The 21866-nt window shown below is 51.6% G+C and overlaps 1 protein-coding gene across 6 annotated transcripts; it reads left to right on the top strand.

The window, feature by feature from the left end:
- Positions 1-867: 867 nt before the first annotated feature.
- GATA3 (GATA binding protein 3) lies at positions 868-20868 on the top strand. 6 transcript variants are annotated; one of them, XM_075997647.1, is made up of 6 exons: positions 868-1116; positions 1518-2127; positions 4614-5150; positions 10209-10351; positions 15398-15523; positions 19914-20067. In XM_075997647.1, exons 2-6 carry the CDS (start codon positions 1887-1889, stop codon positions 19965-19967), a joined length of 1101 nt encoding a protein of 366 aa, XP_075853762.1. In that variant the 5' UTR covers positions 868-1116; positions 1518-1886; the 3' UTR covers positions 19968-20067. The 6 variants fall into 6 exon arrangements, with proteins under 6 accessions (XP_075853762.1, XP_020139750.1, XP_012596712.2 ...); XM_020284161.2 differs by having other exon boundaries at positions 869-1116; positions 10206-10351; XM_012741258.3 differs by having other exon boundaries at positions 874-1116; positions 19906-20868.
- Positions 20869-21866: the final 998 nt, after the last annotated feature.

Raw genomic sequence — 21866 nt, 5'->3', positions numbered from 1 at the left:
GGGCGGAGGGGGACGTTCGGTCACTGGAGTGGAGACCGAGTTCTTTCTTCCCATCCGCTCTGAGTGCACTTGGGAGCGGGTTAGGGTCGGTCTCTCCTCCGTCTCCTCGCTGCTGTCCCCTCCAAAGGCAAACACCGATTGCAAATATCAGGCCGGGAAGGGCAGAGCTGCAACAGCAGATGCATGTGTATTCGAGAGGCTCGAGGACGCAAAAGGCTCGGGGAAAATAGCTACAAGGACGACAACAGTCACTCGCGCGCGCCACTGCTGGGCGCACTCCCTTTGCCCGGTTCCTCGGCCTTCGTAGGAAATCGGCCCGAGAGGAAAGTCCCAAGTCCCTTGACATTACTTTTTCTTTTTTTTTTTTTCTCCCTGATCAGTTTTCCATGCACATAGCCCCACATCGATAGACTCTCCCCAATACCCTGGGTTGGATAATTTAATCATAAACAAGGTTTGCGCATTAAAAAAAAAAAAAAAAGTCTGCAAAAGAAAAGTCTGCCACCAGTCCGAGTTAACTTTATGAATGGGGCAGGCGGGTCTCTCCGGGACCCGGCGATCTCCCGGCCCAAATGAATCGGCTGGAGCAGGAGCCACATTTAAAGGGCCAGAGCGCGAATTCGCGCGCGCCCGCCCCTCCGCCCCGGGCCCCGCGGGCCGCGCCCACCCTGCCCGCCGCCCCTGCGCCGGCGGCCGCCCTCCGCGGCGCCCCTTTCCGGTCAGTGGAGGGGCGGGCGGAGGGGCGGGGGCGTGCGGGGGTGGGGGGAGAAGTCCCGGAGCGGGTTTGGGTTGCAGTTTCCTTGTGCTCGGGATCCTGTCCCCTCCTCGCCAGCGCCAGGCTCCTCCCCTCGGCGCGATGACACTAGAACCTCCTTAAGTTGCGTCGCGCCACAGCTGTCTGCGAACACTGAGCTGCCTGGCGCCGTCTTGATACTTTCAGAAAGAATGCATTCCCTGTAAAAAAAAAAAAAAAATACTGAGAGAGGGAGAAAGAGAGAGACAGAGATAGGAAAAGAGAGGGAGACGGAGAGAGCGCGAGACAGAGCGAGCCACGCAATCTGACCGAGCAGGTCAAACGCCTCCTCCTCCTCCTCCTCTCTGCTCCTCGCTGTTCAGGTTGGTACTGGTGACTCGATTTTTTTTTTTTAAAGTTGGATCCCCCACCCCCCTTTCACTTGGGAGGACTTTAAAAATTGTATAAAAACCCCAACTCTCCTCTTTTGGAGATCTTGTAGAGGCTGGAAGGAAGGTCCCGGGACGGGTGTCCCCGAGGGAGGGACTTGTCCTCCACGTTGCGACCGCTCGCCCGGGCCCGGGGCTCCCGGGAGCCGGGTCGCTGGGGTGTCCCTGGGAGTCTCGCTCCCTCTGCGGCCGCGTCCCCGCGCGCGCGTGTGCGTGTCCCGGGTGCGCAGGGCCGGGCGGGCGGGCGGGCGGCGGCGGGGGCGGTGGTGCCCCTCCGGAAACTCAGGTGCTAAAGTGCCTACCGGCTCATCCAGGTCTCCTTCTCTCCCTTGCAGGTGACCCGAGGAGAGACAGCCTCGGAGCCGCGGAGGAACCCGGTGCACGGGAGCCTCCCTTGCAGGATTCCAGAGTCCTCGCCCCCTTTTTACAATTTGGCCCCTGTTGTCCTGACGTACCTAGTTTTTGGATTTTTTTTTTCTTCCCTTTCTTCTCTTTGCTAAACCACCCCGCAAGGATTTTTTTCCAAAGCCCTCTTGTTCGCTCACCTCTCCTTCCCAGCCTTCCCATTCCCCCACTGGGAGCGAAGCATTAAGCGATCCCCGGCCCTCCGACGGCAGGAGCCCCCCGACCTCCCAGGCCGACCGCCCTCCGTCTCCGCGCGCGGGTGCCGGGCCCGGCGAGAGGGCGCGAGCGCAGCCGAGGCCATGGAGGTGACGGCGGACCAGCCGCGCTGGGTGAGCCACCACCACCCTGCGGTGCTCAACGGGCAGCACCCGGACACGCACCACCCGGGCCTCGGCCACTCCTACATGGACCCGGCGCAGTACCCGCTGCCCGAGGAGGTGGATGTACTTTTTAACATCGACGGCCAAGGCAACCACGTCCCGTCCTACTACGGAAACTCAGTCAGAGCCACGGTGCAGAGGTACCCCCCGGCCCACCACGGTGAGTCCGCCCGGGCTGCAGGGACCCGGCCAGCCGCGCCCGCTCCCCGGGGCCGGGGAGGCAGGGAGGGAGGGGGGGCGGGAGGAGGAAGCCGGGTGAGAGCCCCCAACTACAGCTACTGGTTCATCTACCAAAAAAAAAAAAAAAAAATTGGGGCCCGGAAATGGGCGAGGAAGCTGTCTCTCTGGTAGTGAGATGTGTTTTTGAAAAAGTCTGCAGTGGCCGCCTCTCTCCCGCGGCGGTGTCGCCGGGGCCTGGCTCACCTGGCGGGCGCTGAACCGCTGGCCCCTGTCCCCGCGCGCGGTGGCCGCAGGTTCGGGGGTCCGCGAGGTCCCGGGCGCGGGACGCCAAGTCTTTGCCCCCGCCGGCCCAGGCGCCCCGGGCCGGGCAGCCGGCGCCCGCCAAGCGGGGCTGGAACCCGGTTCTTCCAAAGAGCTTCGCTCCTTGGTGTCCCCCCAGCTCTTCTAGAGGGGGCTTCTGCCCGGCATCCTCGATTCGCTTCTGCACACACAGGCCCCAGAGACGCATTTATTCACACCTTTCTGTTTGACCTTTCCCCAAAGCTAGTGCGTGTGGTTTTTAGGCAGGTCTCCCGTCTCTTGGCTTCGGGAGTGGCATTCTGATGCTTGCAGGAGTTTGGGGGTGGGAGGGAAGACCAGTGTCTTAAGTTTGAGAGACCTGAGGCTTCCTAGATTCCCGGCTGCACAGAATTTTCCTGCGTCTTTTGCCTCCAGGTTGCATCACTGGCTGCAACTCTTGCCTCGCTCTGCCTCGGGCCTGCAGCGGCGCATTAGGCTCCCACCCGAGATTTAGGGTATATCAGGGTTCCAGCAGGAGCGATGCCAGTGTTCTGGTGACACCCCCCCCTTTTTTTTTTCCTTTCACCTTTAGGAGTTTAGGAGAGTTCTGAAATGTTTAAGAAAGACAACCAGAGCAATATAGTTGGGGGGGGGGGACTCGGAGGAAAGAAAAGATCTAACACTTTCCAGCTGTAAGTTTTGTTCCTGAAGAAGAAATAGGAGCAAAAATTGGGGGCAGAGAAAAACGTGAGGCTTTCTCAGGCCGGCCAGACGCAGGGCTGCCCTGGTCCCTGTGCCTCAGAGGCCGCTTTGGCGCCGATGACATAGCCCCTCGGGCAGCAGGCGTCCTCGGGCCCTGCTGCCGCCAGGTTTTAAACAATCGTTTCTGCGGATGGGGCGCTCTTTGCCCACGTTCTGTTCTGCGCAGATCAGCAGTTGAGTGGAAACGCGGCAGATGCAGGCTTAATATTATTTACTATGCAACTTCCTGCATAATGCGAATCTTGACCCTTGGTGTTCAGAGAACCCTCCTTCCCCCTGAACTCCCCTCCCCTTCCTCTCTCTGAAGATTTTAGTTTCAGTATTGCTCTTAATGGTGGAAGAAAATGTCAAATGCTGAGGCAGGTACTACCGGATTAGAAGATCAATAAGTGTGTGGATTTGCACTTGCCGTTTAAATGTACCCCTTCTCAGCCTGTGGACCTTTGTGAGTTATGGCCACCTTAAAATCGAGTATTTTGAACGAAGGCTAAATAGGCTCTGCATGAGTCATTCTGGGTTTAAAATATACACATCACCTGGAATTTTATGTCCCAGGGACTCAGGTGGAATTTCACGTATCACACTGGCGGAATCGCAGCTTTGAGGGCCTGTGGGACTTCTTTTCTTTTTTTTTTTCTTCTCCTGTAGGATTTGGGAGGGTGAAAAAAAAAAAAGCAGGTAAAAACTGCCACCCCAGGGTCTAGCCTTGGAAACTTGCTTCAACACAATCCCAAGCAATTGAGTGTTTCCTTGCAAATCCCATTTCAGGCCTTTTGGAAGCAGCCTTGCAGATTCTGAGAACGCTGCTGCATTGGGTTTCTGGGAACTAGAAGCGACTCTGTCTTCTTTTCCAAGGCCTTTCCTTCCTGCACGCGAGCCTGCCCAGCAGGCAGGCGCGAGGTGGGGAGCTGGGCCTCTCTGGGGTGCTGAGCGCCTGGCCGTGTGGCCAGGCCTCATCGTTTGCAGCTGACCCTCTTAACAGGCTGGCGGGGATTAAGTCTGGGCCCGGGGATTCTGGGCCATTGAAGGCAACCGATAAATCAAGTCAGGTTCTAGAGAGAGACGGCAGGGAATGTGATTTAGACGGTGTATCTGGACGGGCCAAAGAGGCCGCAGGGGACCTTCTCCACTCCCAAGGAGCAGCCCCTCTCGGGTGTCAGGCACAGGCCCTTCGTTTTGCTGGCAGTGAGGGATATCCCTGTGGGAGAGAGGGATGGACCGAGTCTTCCCCTGCCTCCTGCCCCCAGGTGTGCGGCCAGGTCTGGCTGGGGCCTCTCTGGTTAGAGAGTGGGCCTGGGCTTGGGCTTTTGCTGACAGGGAGGCTAGGGACTGAGGGGGTCAGTCCCCAGCCTTGTCTGGGGGCCTTGTCCGAGGACCACCCTCACCTTTCTTCTCTCTCCTGCCCCTTCCTTGCCCGCCCTGCAGGGAGCCAGGTGTGCCGCCCGCCCCTGCTGCACGGATCCCTGCCCTGGCTGGACGGCGGCAAGGCCCTGGGCGGCCACCACACTGCCTCGCCCTGGAACCTCAGCCCCTTCTCCAAGACGTCCATCCACCACGGCTCCCCGGGGCCCCTCTCTGTCTACCCCCCGGCCTCGTCCTCCTCCCTGTCCGGGGGCCACGCCAGCCCGCACCTCTTCACCTTCCCGCCCACCCCGCCCAAGGATGTCTCCCCGGACCCGTCGCTGTCCACCCCGGGCTCGGCCGGCTCGGGCCGGCAGGACGAGAAAGAGTGCCTCAAGTACCAGGTGCCGCTGCCCGAGAGCATGAAGCTGGAGTCCTCGCACTCCCGCGGCAGCATGACCACCCTGGGGGCGGCCTCCTCCTCGGCCCACCACCCCATCACCACCTACCCGCCCTACGTGCCCGAGTACAGCTCCGGACTCTTCCCCCCCAGCAGCCTGCTGGGCGGCTCCCCCACCGGCTTCGGGTGCAAGTCGAGGCCCAAGGCCCGATCCAGCACAGGTAGGATCCGCCTCTCCCCCGCGCCCCCTCCCAGCCCTTCCTCCTCCTCCCGCCTTCCCTCCTCCAAAATAAATCCAGGGCCCCTCTGGGGAGCTGGGGTGTCCCCAGACCCCACTGAGATCCCATTCCTTCCTATTCTTCCAGCCTGGAGGAATGCCTGTGTCCTCCTGTCCCTGTGTCCTCCTGTCCCTAAAAGCAGAGGGGAAGTGGGATCTGATTTAAAACCCCCCAATGAGCTGGGAAAGGAAAAAGACAAACAAAAAACAAAGCAGTGCCCTCTCCTGCTCGTGCTGCCCTGACTTCTGCGTTCTGCGTTCGTCAGTTTCCAAGACCAAATGGAAGGCCGGGGGGAATAAATCTTTAGTGTTTAATGCTAAAAAACGAAACCTCCCCAAACCTAAACAAACACAGGTCCCTCCTGTGACCCCTTTGGCCTCTGTCAGTCTGACTGTTCCTCTCTGCTCAGCTCGGAGGGGGTCAGGCAGGAGGACAGCCCTTTAGATAGACGTGTGTGAACAGAGTGTGTGTATATATATACATTTTTTCTGGGCAGGGGGCAGAAACTGGCAAAAAGCGGCGCGCACATTCCTTGCGCGGAATTAGGGGGCTTCTGAGCCGAACTTCTGGAAGGAAGAGGCGGCTTCGCATTGGGGAAGCGGAGGTGAATGGACATCTAATGTCTCCCAGCCCAGTTGGTTACCTGCAGCTCTCCCAGAGCTCAGTGTGGGCAGGGGCCAGGGGCAGGGAGCCGGATTAGGGCATGACTCCTCCTTCACCCTGAAAGCCAGGCGAGGTAGAAAGGACAGGAGAAGTTCTCTAGGTGCAGTCTCTGCTTCCTGAACTTACTCCCTTTCCAAAACGTGCACCCTGTCTAGCAGCAGGCTGCATGCATATTTTGTCCCACTGGTGTCATCCCTTGCATTAAAGGGGGCAAAAAAATCCCAAATATTTTTGCTTTAAAAATGAAATAATCCATCATCACCAATTTTGTTTCTGACCAAAGTAATGGAGGAGAGAGAGAGAGAGAGAGAGAGAGAGATTCTCTGAGATAAGAAGGGACTGATCCTCTCCTGTCTCACCTCTGCCTCTCTCTGTAGGGATCCTATATAACTAGCAATGGTGACAGTCACTTGTCTTTTAAGGGCGAGATGAGCAGTCTAGCCTGGGAGCTTCCAAAGCTCCCGGGTTTAAAAACTTCAGAGGGAGGGCTCTGGGAGCCCAGTGACCATGAGATCAGTTTTCAGGGGTTTTTTTTTTTTTTTTCCAGGGTGACATTCACTCTGACTGCCTGGGCAGGACTGTCTCTATTTAGTTGATATGTTTTAGCTAATCCAATTATTTTCAGACTGCTGCACGCGACAGTTGCATTGTTTATCCCGAGCCAGGAACTTTAATAGAGTCCGGATGCGGTTAGGCTGAGAGAAAAACTCAGACCTGCATGTTCAGTACATGAAAGTAGGCAGGAGGCAGAGGGAGAGGCAGGCTGGCTGATGGAGTCAGAAAGAAAGCGAGGGCATGGGAGAGCCGGGGAGGAGCAGAGTGGCCCCCCCCTGGGGTGCCTGGTAGGGGGGCTGGCCTTGTAGGGGTGCTGGGGAAGGGTCAGGGAGAGATAGGGGTGCAGCTTGACCCAGAAAAAAAAAACAGGTTGGGAGCTGCATGTAAAGAGGGCAAACCTGTGTATTTGGGGGTCATAATGGGATTTTTTTTTTTTTAAACTTCTCTTTTCTGGTAGGGCTATGAGGCTGGGGGAAGATCGTGGTATCTGAGGTCGGTGCCGTGGTTTGTGTGGGGGAGGGGACAGAGTGACTTTTCCAAGAGACTCTGGTTTCTTTGCCCTCATTTCCGAGTTTGATTTCTCCCCCTCTCCTGTGCCCGCACTTTCTGCCTTCAGTGGAGCCTCCTTTTTTCCCTTCTCCCATCTCTTCCCTTGAGACTCTGAACGTGGACGGGGAAAGGTGGTTTCCCCGAGCAAGACAGTTAGGGATATGTAAGCACCTATTTTATTTTTTTGGCAAGGCAGGGAGGAGGCCATTGCAATCTGCCCTTTTTACTTCCTCCTCCTTATTCCTTTCTCACAGTCGGCAAAATCCGAGAGATCCGAGAGAACGGCACACCTGGCCAGCGAGGGAGCTGGGACTTTTGGGAGAGTGGAGGGAAGTTTCGAGAAGTCCCCCTGTGTGCAGAGGGTGGACACCGTGGGAGTTCTCGAGGAAGGGATTCTCTTGGTTTTAGTGGTTGCTTTCTTTCTTTTTCTTTCTTTCTTTTTTTTTTTTTTTAAACCTCTTCTTTGCAAATGCATTTGCTGAAGGAGGAGGCAGAGAGAGGGTTGTCGGCTGGAGAAACGGTTGAGCTGTGGTTAGGGCACCTATTGCTTTCTTAACGCCTGGGCTTTCAGGGCTGGGATCTGTCTTTGCAAACAAAAGACAAAGCCTTTTTGCAAAGGGCCATTTCTTTGGGCACCTCCCTCCACCTTCCTCAGAACAATCTCCTGCCGGGCTCCCTACCCCCTTGCTCGCCTGGCCCAGTTTTAGGCGGGCCAGGGGCCTTTGCAAATGGCTGTTGAATGTCAGGAGGCCTCGCAGCTCTGTGGTTCTTGTCACCTAAGAGAGAGGTGTCTGCCTGAGCCGTTCACAACAGGCAGGGGGCGAGGAGAGGGGAGGAGAGGACGCAGGAGAGAGCCGCTGGGGCCTCCATTAGGAAAATTGGCTGTTTGCTGAAGTCACAGACCAGAGGCAACAGGGAAAAAAAAGAAAAAAGAAAAAAAGCCCACACAGGGCGAGATCGCAAACTTGCCGAGTGAATCAAGACAGAAAATTGCCCTAGTGTGCAGAGCCTTGTTGGAGAGGTAACCATTGCTGGCTTTCAAGGTCCCTCTGAAAAGGAAGCTGTCATCCTCCCCGCCGCCCTGCAAAAGAAAGGAAATCAGACTGCTCGAGTCAGACTGGGAGGTCCCCGAGTGCCAGGGTGCCGGCTCAGGGTGCCTGGAGCCGGCAAAGCCTCCGCACAGCCCCCTGCCCTGTGCCTAATTGGGGTGTGTGTGTGTGTGTGTGTGTGTGTGTGTGTGTGTGTGTGTGTGCGCGCGTGCCTGGGTGGCCCCTTTCCGGGCAGGGTGGGGAGTGGGCCTGCAGCCTCACCCAGGATAGGGCCAGAGCTGGGGCCCCCAGAAGGGGGTGACCCTGCACCCACTTGGCTGCCTCCTGGCTGGGCTGTAGGCAGGTGGCTTCTCCTCGCCCACTCGCTGCCCTCCTGCCCTGCCCTGCGCCTCCCCTCACACCTCCCCCACACCCAGTCTGCCACCTCCCCCCGGCTTCTGACCCCGGCTTGGGTATCTGGGTATGATTCAGTCCAAAGCCTTTTTGAGAAGCGCTGTTGGCTCACCAGTGCCATGTGAATAATCGCAGGGGTTCTGAGATAGAAGGTTCTCCGGAGGAGACCCCAGGCTAAGAACCTTTATGAAATCTGGAGGGCAGGAAAAAAAAAATTCTCTTAGCTTCTCCAATTCTTTTTTTGAAAAGCAAGGTAGATTAAAACTACAAGGCACCAACCCTGACTCTCATGGAAGAGGAGGCAAGACCCTCCCCCATGTGCAAAAGTCTCTAACTTCCCTGGAGATCACAGGCCTGCCCGTGGGACCCCACTAGCTCCCTCTACTTGGTCTGGGGGTTTCCAAAGGCCCTGTAGGTCCCAGAGCAGCCCAGGCGGACCTCTCCTCCTTTTAGGGAAGTCAGAATCCCTAAAGGCCCTTGCAGGTTCTTTTCTCTGCTCCAGTCTTCCTCCATGGTTGCCGGCGGTTGATTAATCTCTCAAAACAGAGCAACCTTCAGGGCTCATCTCTCTGCCCTGATCACATTCCAGTATCTTCCTCTGGGCCTCCCCTCTCTGGGGGGCCACCTTGAGCTGAGGCTTCCTCCCAGGCACCAAGAGAACTAGGTGGGTGGTGGGTCCCCCCCTCCCCCCAAAGCCAGGAGGTTCTCCTAGAAAAGCGTGAAATCAGTTAGCAAACTCCGCCAGTCCTAAAATGGTCGTCTAAGGGATTCTTCCTAGGAACTTGCTGGGGGTGGGTCTGGGTGGTGAATTCTGCCCAGAGGAACCCAACCCTGCCTGGCCGGTTTTTTGTTTATTTTGTTTGTTTGTGTTTTTGGAAAAAGAGAAACTCCAGGCAGGCCTTGGTTCATGAGCCTCCCTCCTGAGAGCCCCCACTTGCTGGCTGTCCTTCCAACCCATCCTGTCTTCCCCACTCCCTTCTTTCTGGGTTCCCTACTCACCCAGCACCCCCCCCCCCAGCACCCCCTGGCTGGGGTCACAGTTCAGCTTGAGTCTCATAACCCATCTAGAAAGCCATGGAAATCCCTGCTGGCTCCGAATCTCTTCCTTTCCTGGCTAGGGACATGTACAGTTTGATTAAAAGTAAAATCTGAAGCCCTAGCTACTCAGATCAATCAGCCAATGGATCAGTCGATACGTCTATTTATTTATCTGTTTTATCTATCTGGCCATTGATTCATCTTTCCTTTCCCCGGATCCTAATCTTCATTATTTAATCAATCTATATAGACAGACCTAGTAATGATAATGGGTCATCTTTGTATTTCTTTTTTTTTAATCCTTGGAGGGAAACGCATGGCATGTTTTGCTTTTGCCACCGTCCAGGACTCAGAATTTTCTCAGGGAAGTGTTTTGGGGTTGGAATCTGCCTTCCTCCTTGGTCTGCCTGGTCTTCCTCATCCAGGCCCAGGAGTGAGGCTCTTTGGCTGTGGACACGCCTCTGCCCCTTCTATGGGTGCCACCTGTGATTTGCCATGTGGGTGTGTGTGTACCAGACCGGGGAGGGTCGTGCCAGGCACGGCAGCCACTCTGCTCCACTTTGAAGCCCCCTGAGAAGGGGGGGGGCGGGCATGGGGGGGACGGTCCCCCAAAGTGGAGGAAGAAAGCAAAAAATGTCCCCAACTTGACTTTGGGCTCCCCGGATTCCAGATGCCGTCCGCCCTTCCCTGTCTGTGTGTGTGTGTGTGTGTTTTCCCGCCATTTGCGACTTATCTGCGGTTTTGTTTCCAGAAGGCAGGGAGTGTGTGAACTGCGGGGCAACCTCCACCCCACTCTGGCGGCGAGATGGCACCGGGCACTACCTGTGCAACGCGTGTGGGCTCTACCACAAGATGAACGGACAGAACCGGCCGCTCATCAAGCCCAAGCGGAGGCTGGTGAGTCTCCCCGGGGGAGGACGGACCCCCTCGCCCACTCGCCTCGCGTCTTTCATTTCCTGTCTTCGGGAAGGGACAGGCACCTTCAGGAAATTGGCAGGACGGCGCGGAATCATGTCAGCTTGCTTGGGACAGTTTCCTTTTTGCTTTGCAAATTAGATATACAGAAAAACTCTCTCTCTCTCTCTCTCTCTCTTTTTTTTTTCCCTCTCTGTATTTCTTAAGCCACTTGGTAGATTTTTAAAGATGCCGACTTCTTGGTTGTCAAATCTGCAACGCAGGTCATAATAGAACACATGCGTTAAGTGGACCAGGACGACTGATTCAACGTTGCTTCCATGATCACTGTTTCGCAGAAAAGGAAATTTAGTAGGAGGGTGCACTGTCTTAGGAACCTTCTAGAACACGCTCAGAGGTGGTGGAGCATGAGGCCTCCGGGGAAGGGTCACTGGCTTCTTGTGCTGATGCTTTAAGATGGATGGGGCTCTGGGAGAGATGAGTTTCAGACGCAGCAGCCTCTGCCGAGCCCAGCGAACGTTTCCTTCTTTCCTGCTCCTGGTCACCGAGAACTTTCCACGGGGCAGTTCCTGGGGGAACAATCTTGTGAGTCCCGTCTTGCCCCAGTCCGACCTAGCATTTGATCTTATTTTCTCTTTGGACTTTGAAGGAGGAGGGTTGATAGTTCTTCTTATTTCCCCCCCCCCCTTTTTTTTTTTTTCTTTTTAAAACTTTTTGGCCATTAGGAATCCTTGAGCAAACCTGGTGGCGTCAGGCGTTTATAAGGAGAGCTAACTAGCAGGAGAGGGTCCATTGGTAAGCTTGTCCTTGGAACCTTAGGCCAGTGGAACAGCCCAGAGTGTGTGTAACAGAGGAGGAGGAACAGCTAACCGCAGGCCAGAGATCACAATGTATTCAGTGGTGCTGACTCGAGGAGGGGGCAGTTTCCCCAGGCAGATTAATGGATGAATTAGCATCCATCAAATTCTATGGGAGGGAAAACACACACACACACACACACACACACACACACACACACAACCACGCTGTGTTCTTTTTAAAGAATTAGTTGTCCTCCCAATCAGATTGTAGCTGCAACTCAACACCTTTCACATCCTCTTTAGAAGAAGGAAAAACTTTCTAGGGATGGAAGTGCCCACATGACTTTAATTTCTGGCAATTGTGGATCTCCAGGCTTCATTCTCTCTGATCTCTGCCCCTTTCTCCAACTTTCTCGACCTTCCCCCCACTTCGCCTCCTCGTACAGTTTGCTATTTTTTTTTTTTCTTCCTTTCTCTCATGTGCAAAGCTCACTTCCTAGGAAAAAGCTGCCGGATATCTGAGCCCTGGAGATAACTCATAAACAACAACTCAGCTTCCCCAACCTAAACACCAAGATGTTTGAACGGATCAGAACAAGAAGCGTTTGGGAAAAAAAAAAAAAAAAAAAAGAAAAAGAAAAAGAAATGGCTGGAGGTGTTAGCACAGAATGAATATGATCACACCACAAAAGAATGTTTTGAATCACTCAAAACCTGGCCTTAGTAAAAAAAAAAAAAAGAGAGAGAGAGAGAGAGAGAGAACTAACAACAAAAACCTTCTTGTTAAAATAAGTCATGGTACCATCATAGTTTTTTTTTTTTTTTAAAGGGCAAAAGTAATGAAGAAAGAAGGGTTAAAAATCTCAGACTGTGGGCTGATGGATGAGCACGGGTTCATCTGACATTTTCTTGGGTTTTCTTCTTCTGTCTGTACAGATTACAGAGGAGGGTTCTACTTCCATTTTATATAATTTTGTCTTCACTCACCTTTCATAGGAAATCTCTAGAACTCTGAGTAATAATTGCTTTTAATTCTAGAGTTCATTGGCTGTCACCTTTTAAGCTGTCTGTTCTTTCTGAATCATCTGTCCTGGGTGCTTTGATATTTTTAGTTCCATAGAATTTATATACTACAGGGAGGAGGCAGTCAGGACACATTCAGATTTTTTTTTTTTTGGTAGATGTATTTGACTTTTGAACACCTAGAACGTTTTGTTTTTTTCTTTCCTATATTTCCTAGACCTTCACCCCAGCTCCATCTTTTTAGCTTGCTTTTTTTTTTTTTTTTTTTAAGACAGAGTCTCCCTTTGTTGCCCAGGCTAGAGAGTGTCGTGGCGTCAGCCTAGCTCACAGCAACCTCACACTCCTGGGCTCAAGCGATCCTCCTGCCTCAGCCTCCCGAGTAGCTGGGACTACAGGCATGAGCCACCATGCTCGGCTGATTTTTTTCTATATATATTAGTTGGCCAATTAATTTCTTTCTATTTATGGTAGAGATGGGGGTCTCACTCTTGGTCAGGCTGGTCTCGAACTCCTGACCTTGAGCCATCCGCCTGCCTTGGCCTCCCAGAGTGCTTGCTATTTTCCTCGGATACATTTGCAGATGCACTGAAGACCACACAGCCCATAATGGAGTAGCTGTTCCCTGAGATGCATATCTAACACTGAATAAACTCATGCAGGAAATAGAAGAGATAACTAAAGGGAAGATCCATTGAGTTTTTTTTTTTTTTTTTCCTCCCCTCTGTCTCACAACTAGCAAAAGTTGGAGCGGCTTGCTCTATTATATACTCTGCCTTCTGTTAGGGAACCAAACGGCGTGGCTTTGGTGGCTTTGAGAGACTCTGCGTCAGTTCCTGTAAAGTCTGTAGTGCTGGGAATGTATTCTGAGCTTGCTTGGATTTATGTATGCGACTGTCACTACAATGCTAAGAATGACAGAGCGCCCCCCCTTCCCTGGAGTTCTAATCTTACCAGTTGGCGTTATGTGGACGCGCTATACATTCTAAATTGCTGGGCTGGGAAATCCAGGTGCCTGGGCAGATATTAGTCCACTCTATCAGAGTATTTATTTTAAAGGGGAAAAAAAAGAAAAAACAAAACGATATGAAGATAATGATGATCACATATCACGTCATTGCCAAGATCATTAAGCACGGGTTGTATGCAGCACTTTCTTTGCAAGAGTACTCGAGGGAAAGGGTTATTTAAGTGTTAAATGATCACATTTCATAAAAGGCAGGTAGGCGTAGGCCTGTGGGCGTCGGAATCGGCTTTCTTGGACTGGTGAATGGTTTTCAAAAGGGGGCAGCAAAAAAGTAGAACCTTCTCCGTTATGATACATCAGGGCTGTTTTTAATTTCCATTTCCTTAGAATACAGAAAAGAAAGGATTACTTTAAAAGTCCTAGCTCTGTTGTTTAGAACCCATAGGAGCCTATGTGTGGAACGTCAGTGGCTTTGAAAGGGAAGGGATCAGTCTGGTTAATTCGAAATCGCCCCTGGGTTTTCCATGCCCGGCAGTTTTCGGGTGTTTGGCCCAACTTTTTGCTTGATAAAACATTAATAGCAAAGTGCACCAGGGTCCCTGTAGTTCCGATGCAGCGTTCTTATAACCGTCCCAGAATTTTCTTCATCACAGATGAAGACCAGCTAAATTCTGTCTCCTTCTCTTGCCTTTTCCTTGATGATATTCCCGAGCCCAGAAGCAGGAATAACTTTGCAGTTAAAATTTTCTTGAGGAGGGAAGAGAGGTGTGCATTAGAAGTGACCCGAGTCCGTTATCTCTGGACAGTTTTTGAGTTTTTTTTTTTGTTTTTTTTTAAACTGCGCACCTAGTAGAGAACAGTCACCTGGCCAATTTCAAATGTGTCAAAAAGTGAGAGAAAAACCTGCCTTTTAAAGGAAACGAAGGCTGAAACACACAACCAAGGAACGGAAATTCACGTGGAGGCCATTTGAACTGCAAAACTCTTCTACTGGGTTGGTGAACAGCAAATAGGAAATACCTAATTTCACGAAGGTGACATGAGACCAGAGGAGGCGGGGAGGCCAGGGTTTCTGTTGAATGGCGAAATTCCTTGTTCTTTTGAATTTGCCTCATTAACTGACAGCCACCTAAAGGGACTGAGGGTGGCTGTCCCGTGAATGGCAGGCGTGCAGGCTGTGTAAATGCAGGACTTGCTGCACATTCGACGGGGGCTTGTTGACTTAGGGTGTCCTGCCTGGTGCCTGCTGGGCCACGCCAGCCCCAAGAGCATGCCACACACATGCACAGACATTTTCTCGGAGAACGATTTAGCCTCGTGCTAACACCACGTTCTCTTTATAACCCGGTGTTTCGGTTTTTTTTTTGTTTTTTTTTTTTTAGACAGAGTCTCACTCTGTTTCCCTAGAGTGCCGTGGCGTCAGCCTAGCTCACAGCAACCTCAAACTCCTGGGCTCAAGCGATCCTCCTGCCTCAGCCTCCCGAGTAGCTGGGACTACAGGCATGTGCCACCATGCCCGGCTACTTTTTTCTGTATATTTTTTTAGTTGGCCAATTAATTTCTTTCTATTTTTAGTAGAGACAGGGTGTTGCTCTTGCTCAGGCTGCTTTCGAACTCCTGGCCTCGAGCGATCCTCCCGGCTCGGCCTCCCAGAGTGCTAGGATGACAGGCTTGAGCCACCGCGCCTGGCCTACCCGGTGTTTCTTTATTTGGGATCCATAAAGTGCTTTGGAAGCTCAGGTTTGTTCTTTCTCCTTTATCGTATCCTGATGGCCAGGAGCCTGTGGGAGCATTCATATTCTTGGGAGTTGGGCCCGGAAAAGTCCTCTTGGGGCCCTGGGCCTGGTGAATAAGGCAAGACTGCAAGTGTGGGTACCCCAAACTATAATTAAAAATTGCCACCTGTGAAAACTAACCCTCTGGTGCACTTTGTGAGACAGGGGCAGGGACGTAACATTCCCAGGGAGGTGGCCTTGGCTCTCTCATCCTGGCGGGTTCTGCCCTCGTTCTCGGCAGGTCCAATTCTGTGCTCGGATCACCCTCCTATCCAGCGGATTGGTGACGTTTTTCTTCTTCTCAAGGCAGCTTTTGGGGATCTTTATTACTTTCATGTGGGCCACTTGCTAGTTTTGATTTCAATGATAATTTCTTCCTTCCTTTTTTTTTTTTTAAGCCTGACTCCGTAGTTATGACAACACATGTGACGTTTGTTTTGGTTTTGCCCTCTCTCTACCCCCCCAGTCTGCAGCCAGGAGAGCAGGGACGTCCTGCGCGAACTGCCAGACCACCACGACCACGCTCTGGAGGAGGAACGCCAACGGGGACCCCGTCTGCAACGCCTGCGGACTCTACTACAAGCTGCACAATGTAAGTGGCACTGGGACCCTTCCTGACGACCTCGTCCAGGAGGCAGCAGCGTCACCTCTGTCCCCCCCGGAGACGCCCTGATTCGGGGTGGCTTGCCCACCTTGGGGCCGAATAGCAGGCCTCACATAACCTGTGCCATAGGACTAGTCTGCAAAACCGTCCTGTCTGACGTAGTCATAGGTTGGAAGACACAGTGCCCCGCAGTCCCCTGGCATGTACGGGGACACACCCCGCAGTTCCAAATGCAGGGTGGGCCTGTCTGGGTTGTGAAGGGGAGAAAAAAAAAATCTTCCCCTGGGACAGCAAAAAAAAAAAAAAAGTCACTGGTTCTGTTTTGTTGTTTCCTTGCATTTTAAACCTTTTGCAAAAAAGAGCGAGGGAGAGACAGAGGGAAGTGTGTAGAATTGTGGCGTGGGGGTGCAGGGACTCTGAAGCCAAGGGGGGACCCGTTCAGCCCCGGGGGGTTGGGGTGGGGGGCCTGTCAGAAGTCTCGCCTCGCCCCACCGCGTGCTTTGAATGTTAAATGGAGTCTCTGCAGGAAAGACATGGAATGAAACGTTGAGGGAATTTTGTCAGATGGCTTGGCCCAAATCAGCCTTCAGGTGGGGAGGACTCCTGGGCCGCCGGGGGAGGCTATCCCAGATTCCCTATTTGTCCCCTGTGTGTCCCATGAGCAGTGTGACAGTTGCCGGTCCCCTGGCTCTAGCTGTGTTGTCCTTTGCAATCTTTCAACTTCGGGTCTTCTCCTTTTGTAAATAGCCTCATCTTTAAAACAAAAAAATTTTTTCAGGTTTATTTTTTCCTGAGACAATTCTGGCTTAACAGGCCATGGCCCTAGTGGGGTCTCAGGTTTACATTAATCCCAAAGAAAAAATGGTCATTTCTCTCTCTCTCTCTCTCTCTTTTTTCCTTTTTGGCCCTTTCTGATTCTCCTAAAGTCTCTTGGCCAACATGACTTTGGCACAATCTAGGACTGAACAGGGAGGAGGCAGAGACTTTTGCCCGGGGCGGTTTTGGCAAAGAATTCCTCTTGCTCAGGATTCCTGGGAGCTGGGGAAGGGCTTTTCTGGTTAAGAGTTTTTGAGGCCCGGGCGAGGTGGCTGACGCCCGTGATCCTAGCACTCTGGGAGGCCTAGGCGGGCGGATTGCTCGAAGTCAGGAGTTTGAAACCAGCCTGAGCAAGACCCTGTCTCTACTAAAAATAGAAAGAAATTAATCGACCAACTAAAAATATATATGCAAAAAATTAGCCGGGCATTAGTGGTGCATGCCTATAGTTCCAGGTACTCGGGAGGCTGAGGCAGGAGGACTGCTTGAGCCCAGGAGTTTGAGGTTTCTGTGAGCTAGGCTGATGTCACGGCACTCACTCTAGCCTGGGCAACAAAGAGAGACTCTGTCTCAAAAAAAAAAAAAAAGAGTTTTTTGAGTCGCAGAGAACTTGTCAAGGTTGACCCCAGCACCTTACTCTGTATTTGCTTTTTGGGAACAAGTTGCCATGATTCTGAGGGACCCTCTACCCTCAACTTCTCTGGACACGCTTGGGTGTGGCCCTCAGCACTATTGAAACCAGAATCTTACTACGATTCCTTGTTCTCCCTGAGCTCCTGGGACTATGGCTCTATAATATTTATCAGCAACTAAATCCAAGTTCTGTTTGCACTTTGGGGAATTCACCCGCTGACTGTAGTAGACACAGGGATTGGCGATTAGCATCTGGAAGGTTGGGGTTTATTAGAGTTTATTAGCTCTCCAGTCTTCAGCGCTGCCTATGAAGTTATTTTGGGGGCTGTAATTTATGGCTTTCAAAGAACTTTCGTGTTACTTGACGACATCTGAGCCCCAGATAGCCTCCCCGCCCCCCGCCCGCCGATGTAGACAGGGCAGCAATGATTTTTATTTCCATTTTACATGAGGAAATTATGCCTGAGAAAAGGAAGTGACTTGTGCCAGGTAGCGTGGCTGATGAAGTAGAGGAGTCAAAACGGAGTTCAAAGGGTCCCAGGAGGCTTTTTCCTGGGAGGTCAGTAGTGGCAGGACTAAGGCAAACGGTTGGAAAGTAGACACTCTTTTATTTTAGAGCACGACAAAACTGTAATGACTTGTGCGTGTGTGTGTGTGTGTGTGTGTATCTTATTTCCACGGAAGTGCAGGAATTAGGGAAATTAGCTAGCTCTACATTTTTATTTGAATTGTTAGCTGTGCTATGATCCCACTTGTGTCCGATCTAGAATATATATATATAGATAGATATTTCTGAAGAACATGAATTTCTCATGTCTTAAGAAAACCCAAGCCATCCTCTCCACGGCTCACTTCTACGCCGTCCTTAATTAGCTCTGTCTTCCTGGCCGCACTCCGGCAAGTAGGAGAGAGAAACTTCCTCATCCCCAAGAGTGGTTTTTTTTTTTTTTAATTTTTTTTTTTTCCTTGTCTCCTCTGGCTTAGTAGGACCTGGGGGGAAAGTAGGCATTTATGTGTATCCAACAATAAGAGATACTAATCTACCAACGTTTTCACTGCCCTGCCCATGTGGATATCTATAGGAGGATGCCATGAGCTCCTTTCTTCTTATCTAGGTGTTTAGATAACTGCCTATCTCAGCATCAGTGTATCTGGGCGGTGTTGTGACTGGTTATCTGGGGTTGTGTGGCTATCGGTGTAACCAGATATTATATTTAGATATCTGGCTATGTGTATCTAGATATCGGGAGGCCAGGGCTGTGTATCTAGACATTATCTTGGGGAAGATTTGATGTGGGAGTAGATTCCTGTCATCTCTGCAGGCTGCCGTTTTATCTGCAGGATAGCTTTGAAGGAGGAGCCCTGAGACGGTCCCCTGGCAGTGACCTTTCTCAGCTCCTTCTGCTGTCAGTCAGTCATGCAGGGTTCCTGGCACGACGGGGAGAATAAGGTCACAGCTGCAGGCTTGGGGCGCTCGGGTCCCCTCTCCAGACAAGCTCTCCCAGCTACTCTCAGCAAACTGGTCGCTCTTCTTGGCCATTCGGATTCTGCCTTTCTCAACGGTCACTTGCTGGCTTTGGGAAGAGACAGGTGGAGCCCAGAGCCACGGGTTCTCAATAGGGTGACCTCGGGGACGTTTTACCCCCCCCCCAGGCAGTCAGGGGTTTGCAGTTTGCCCTTTGGGGCAGGTGTCTGCTGCGCTTTGGTTGGGTTAATATCACCCTGCCCCGGGTGGGGACCAGCTTCTGTGTACTTTGTAAAAAAAAAAAAAAAAAAGTCCCCTTTCTTGATTCCGCCCCCCCTCCCCACTCTAGTGGGTGTATTTTAAAGAGGCAAATGAGGGTTATCAAGAAGAGAAAAGGGGCAGCTGCCTCGGAGATTGAAGTCTGGTGATTTTGAGAGTAGGGCCTGGCCTCTGTCTCTTTAGTTCCTTCTCGGTCTTTACTTTTTAGGATGCGCATCCTGCCCTGCTAACACTCTCACCCCATAAGTGGGTGGTTTTTTTTTTTTTTTTGGAGACAGAGTCTCACTCTGTTGCTGGCGCTCTGTCAGCCTCGCTCACAGCAGCCTCAGACTCCTGGGCTTAAGCGATCCTCCTGCCTCAGCCTCCCGAGAAGCTGGGACTACAGGCATGCGCCACCATGCCTGGCTAATTTTTTGTATATATATATTTTAGTTGGCCAATTAATTTCTTTCTATTTTTTAGTAGAGACGGGGTCTCGCTCTTGCTCAGGCTGGTCTCCCACTCCTGACCTTGAGCGATCAGCCCGCCCCGGCCTCCCAGAGTGCTAGGATTACAGGTGTGAGCCACCGTCCCCCCCTGGCCCGGCATGTCTTCTTAAAATACAGCCCTGGAACGTCTAAATTCCAGGAGAAGATCTTACCCCAGCAACTCTCATTGTGAAAAGACTTGACTTGGAAGAAAGGCAACCCCCAAATGACTCCACAGAGTGGTCCAATCCCATTCCCCCCTCCCCTCCCCCGGGCAGATAGACCTAAAACACCTGCAGATTCATGACCTTGGCAATGCATTTAAAGTTCTAAAACCCACTTGTCAGAGAGGAGTAGACAAAAATGGCATTTCCCTCTTGAAGATGCCTCAGTAGCCTCTCTTCTCTTGCCATAGTCTAAGGAAATTCTAAAGAAGTAAGACAAGTTATTCTATGTGGGTTCCTGGAGAAATACAGTCATGCTAGGTGGGTCTCTCGTCTGGTAACTGGACCTGTGTGAGTTAGGACTCGGTCCCCGAGAAGGAGGCAGGAGACGGTGGGAGGGAGCGAGGGGCCACCTGAGACCGCATCGGATCCCCGATGCGGGGTGGTACCCCGTGTCTGTCTGTCAGTGTGCGAGAGCGGGTGTATTTCGGAGGCAGCAGAGAAGCAAAAAAAAAAAAAAAAAAAAAAAAATTGATCTTTGTTTAGATTAACAGACCCCTGACCATGAAGAAGGAAGGCATCCAGACCAGGAACCGGAAGATGTCTAGCAAATCCAAAAAGTGCAAAAAGGTGCACGACACGCTGGAGGACTTCCCCAAGAACAGCTCGTTTAACCCGGCCGCCCTCTCCAGACACATGTCCTCGCTGAGCCACATCTCGCCCTTCAGCCACTCCAGCCACATGCTGACCACGCCCACGCCCATGCACCCGCCGTCCAGCCTGTCCTTTGGACCTCACCACCCTTCCAGTATGGTCACCGCCATGGGTTAGAGAGAGGCCTGCTCGGCGCTCCCCGGGCTCCGCGCGAGGGTCAGTCCCTGAAGCCCCTCCGACGTGCATCCGTGTGCAGGAGCAGCATCATGAAAGCCCGAAGGCCGTGGATAGGTGTTCCCTTCGAAGGCAGGAAGCAAAACGACGTTGGCCACTTTGCAAAGGAGCTCGCTGTGGTGTCCGTGTCCCGACCGCTGAACCTGGGTCCCATTTGTGAATAAGCCATTCAGACTCTCATCCCCTATTTAACAGGGTCTCTAGTGCTGTGAAAAAAAAACAAAACAAAACAACAACAACAAAAATAAATAAAAACGAAACCGCCGGACATTGCATATAACTTATATTGTAAGAAATACTTGTACATTTGAGGAAGACTTCATTGCATCTGGGTAGCTGTAAGGCATGAAGGATACCAAGAAGTTTAAGGAATATGGGGGAAAATAAAAAGTTATGGAAATTAAGAAGAAACTAGGTCTGATATCCAAATGGACAGACTGCCAGTTGTGTTTCCTTTCACTGGCCACAGTTGTTGGATGCATTAAAAGAAAAAAAAAAAAAACAAACAAAAAATAAAATTAAAAAAAAAACACAAAAAAACAGAAAAAAGCAAAAAAAAAAAAAAAGTTGTAGGCGAATCATTCGTTCAAAGCTGTGGGCCTCTGCAAAGAAGTTTCTATCGGTTCCGGGCAATCAGTGTTAACACTCGCAAATGCCATCTGTCTTCGCGGGTGTGGGCTAGTCCTTCTCTAGGGCCTACATGCTTTGTGAATAAGTCCCTGTAATTGTTTGTATGTATAATTCAAAGCACCAAAATAAGAAAAGATGTAGATTTATTTCATCATATTATACAGACTGAATTGTTGTATAAATTTATTTACTGCTAGTGTTTAAGAACTGCTTCTTCTTCTTCTTCTTCTTTTTTTTTTTTTTTTTGCTGATAACTTTTTCTTCTCTCTCTCAATTTTTGGTTGAATAAACTAGATTATATTCAGTTGACCTAAGGTGGTTGTGCTCTGGAGGGTTTATTTTTTTTCCATCTTGTTTTTTGGATGATATTTATTAAATAGCTTCTAGGGGTCTGGCAGCATCTGTCTCCTCCCTCCTCCTGCAGCCTGTGCTGAGGGTAGCAGTGTGCGAGCTACCCACGTGCATGCCAGCGACCCCCCCGGCCCCCCCAGGCCGAGTCCTGCCGGCAGCCCGGCTGTTAGCCCTGTCGTGTTCTGTGTTAGTGATCACTGCCTTTAATACAGTCTGTTGGAATAATATTACAAAAATTATAATAAAGTTAAATATTTTAAAACAAAATGACATCGTATCAACGTTGGTGGCCAAGTTCTCTTTCTAGAATCTGGTAGCTCTAATTTAAGAAAAAGGCATTAACGAAACGAAAGGACACACACACACACGTATACACATGCATGCACTAGACATGTTATTCACCTGGAGACAATGCTAACCCCAGAGAGTCAAGTCTATTTGGGGGTGGGGGGAAGCTGGGAACACCATGCCGCCCCAGAGGGATTTACCCTGGGGCTGGGGTAACTTCTGGGGTCCCCCAGTGAGCTGCAGTGTCCTTTCCTGACCCTGCTGTGCCTCCAGGAGACGGTCTTAAGGCTTCCTCGCTGAGGTGCACAGGTGCGGGCTGCAGCCAGTGGATTTTTCCATGTTCTCTTCTA

Source organism: Microcebus murinus, chromosome 25, assembly GCF_040939455.1.
Source record: "Microcebus murinus isolate Inina chromosome 25, M.murinus_Inina_mat1.0, whole genome shotgun sequence".
In the NCBI taxonomy this organism is placed as follows: Eukaryota; Metazoa; Chordata; class Mammalia; order Primates; family Cheirogaleidae; genus Microcebus; species Microcebus murinus.
Note: the sequence above shows the minus strand (reverse complement) of the source record. Positions and strands in the feature narration are given on the sequence as shown.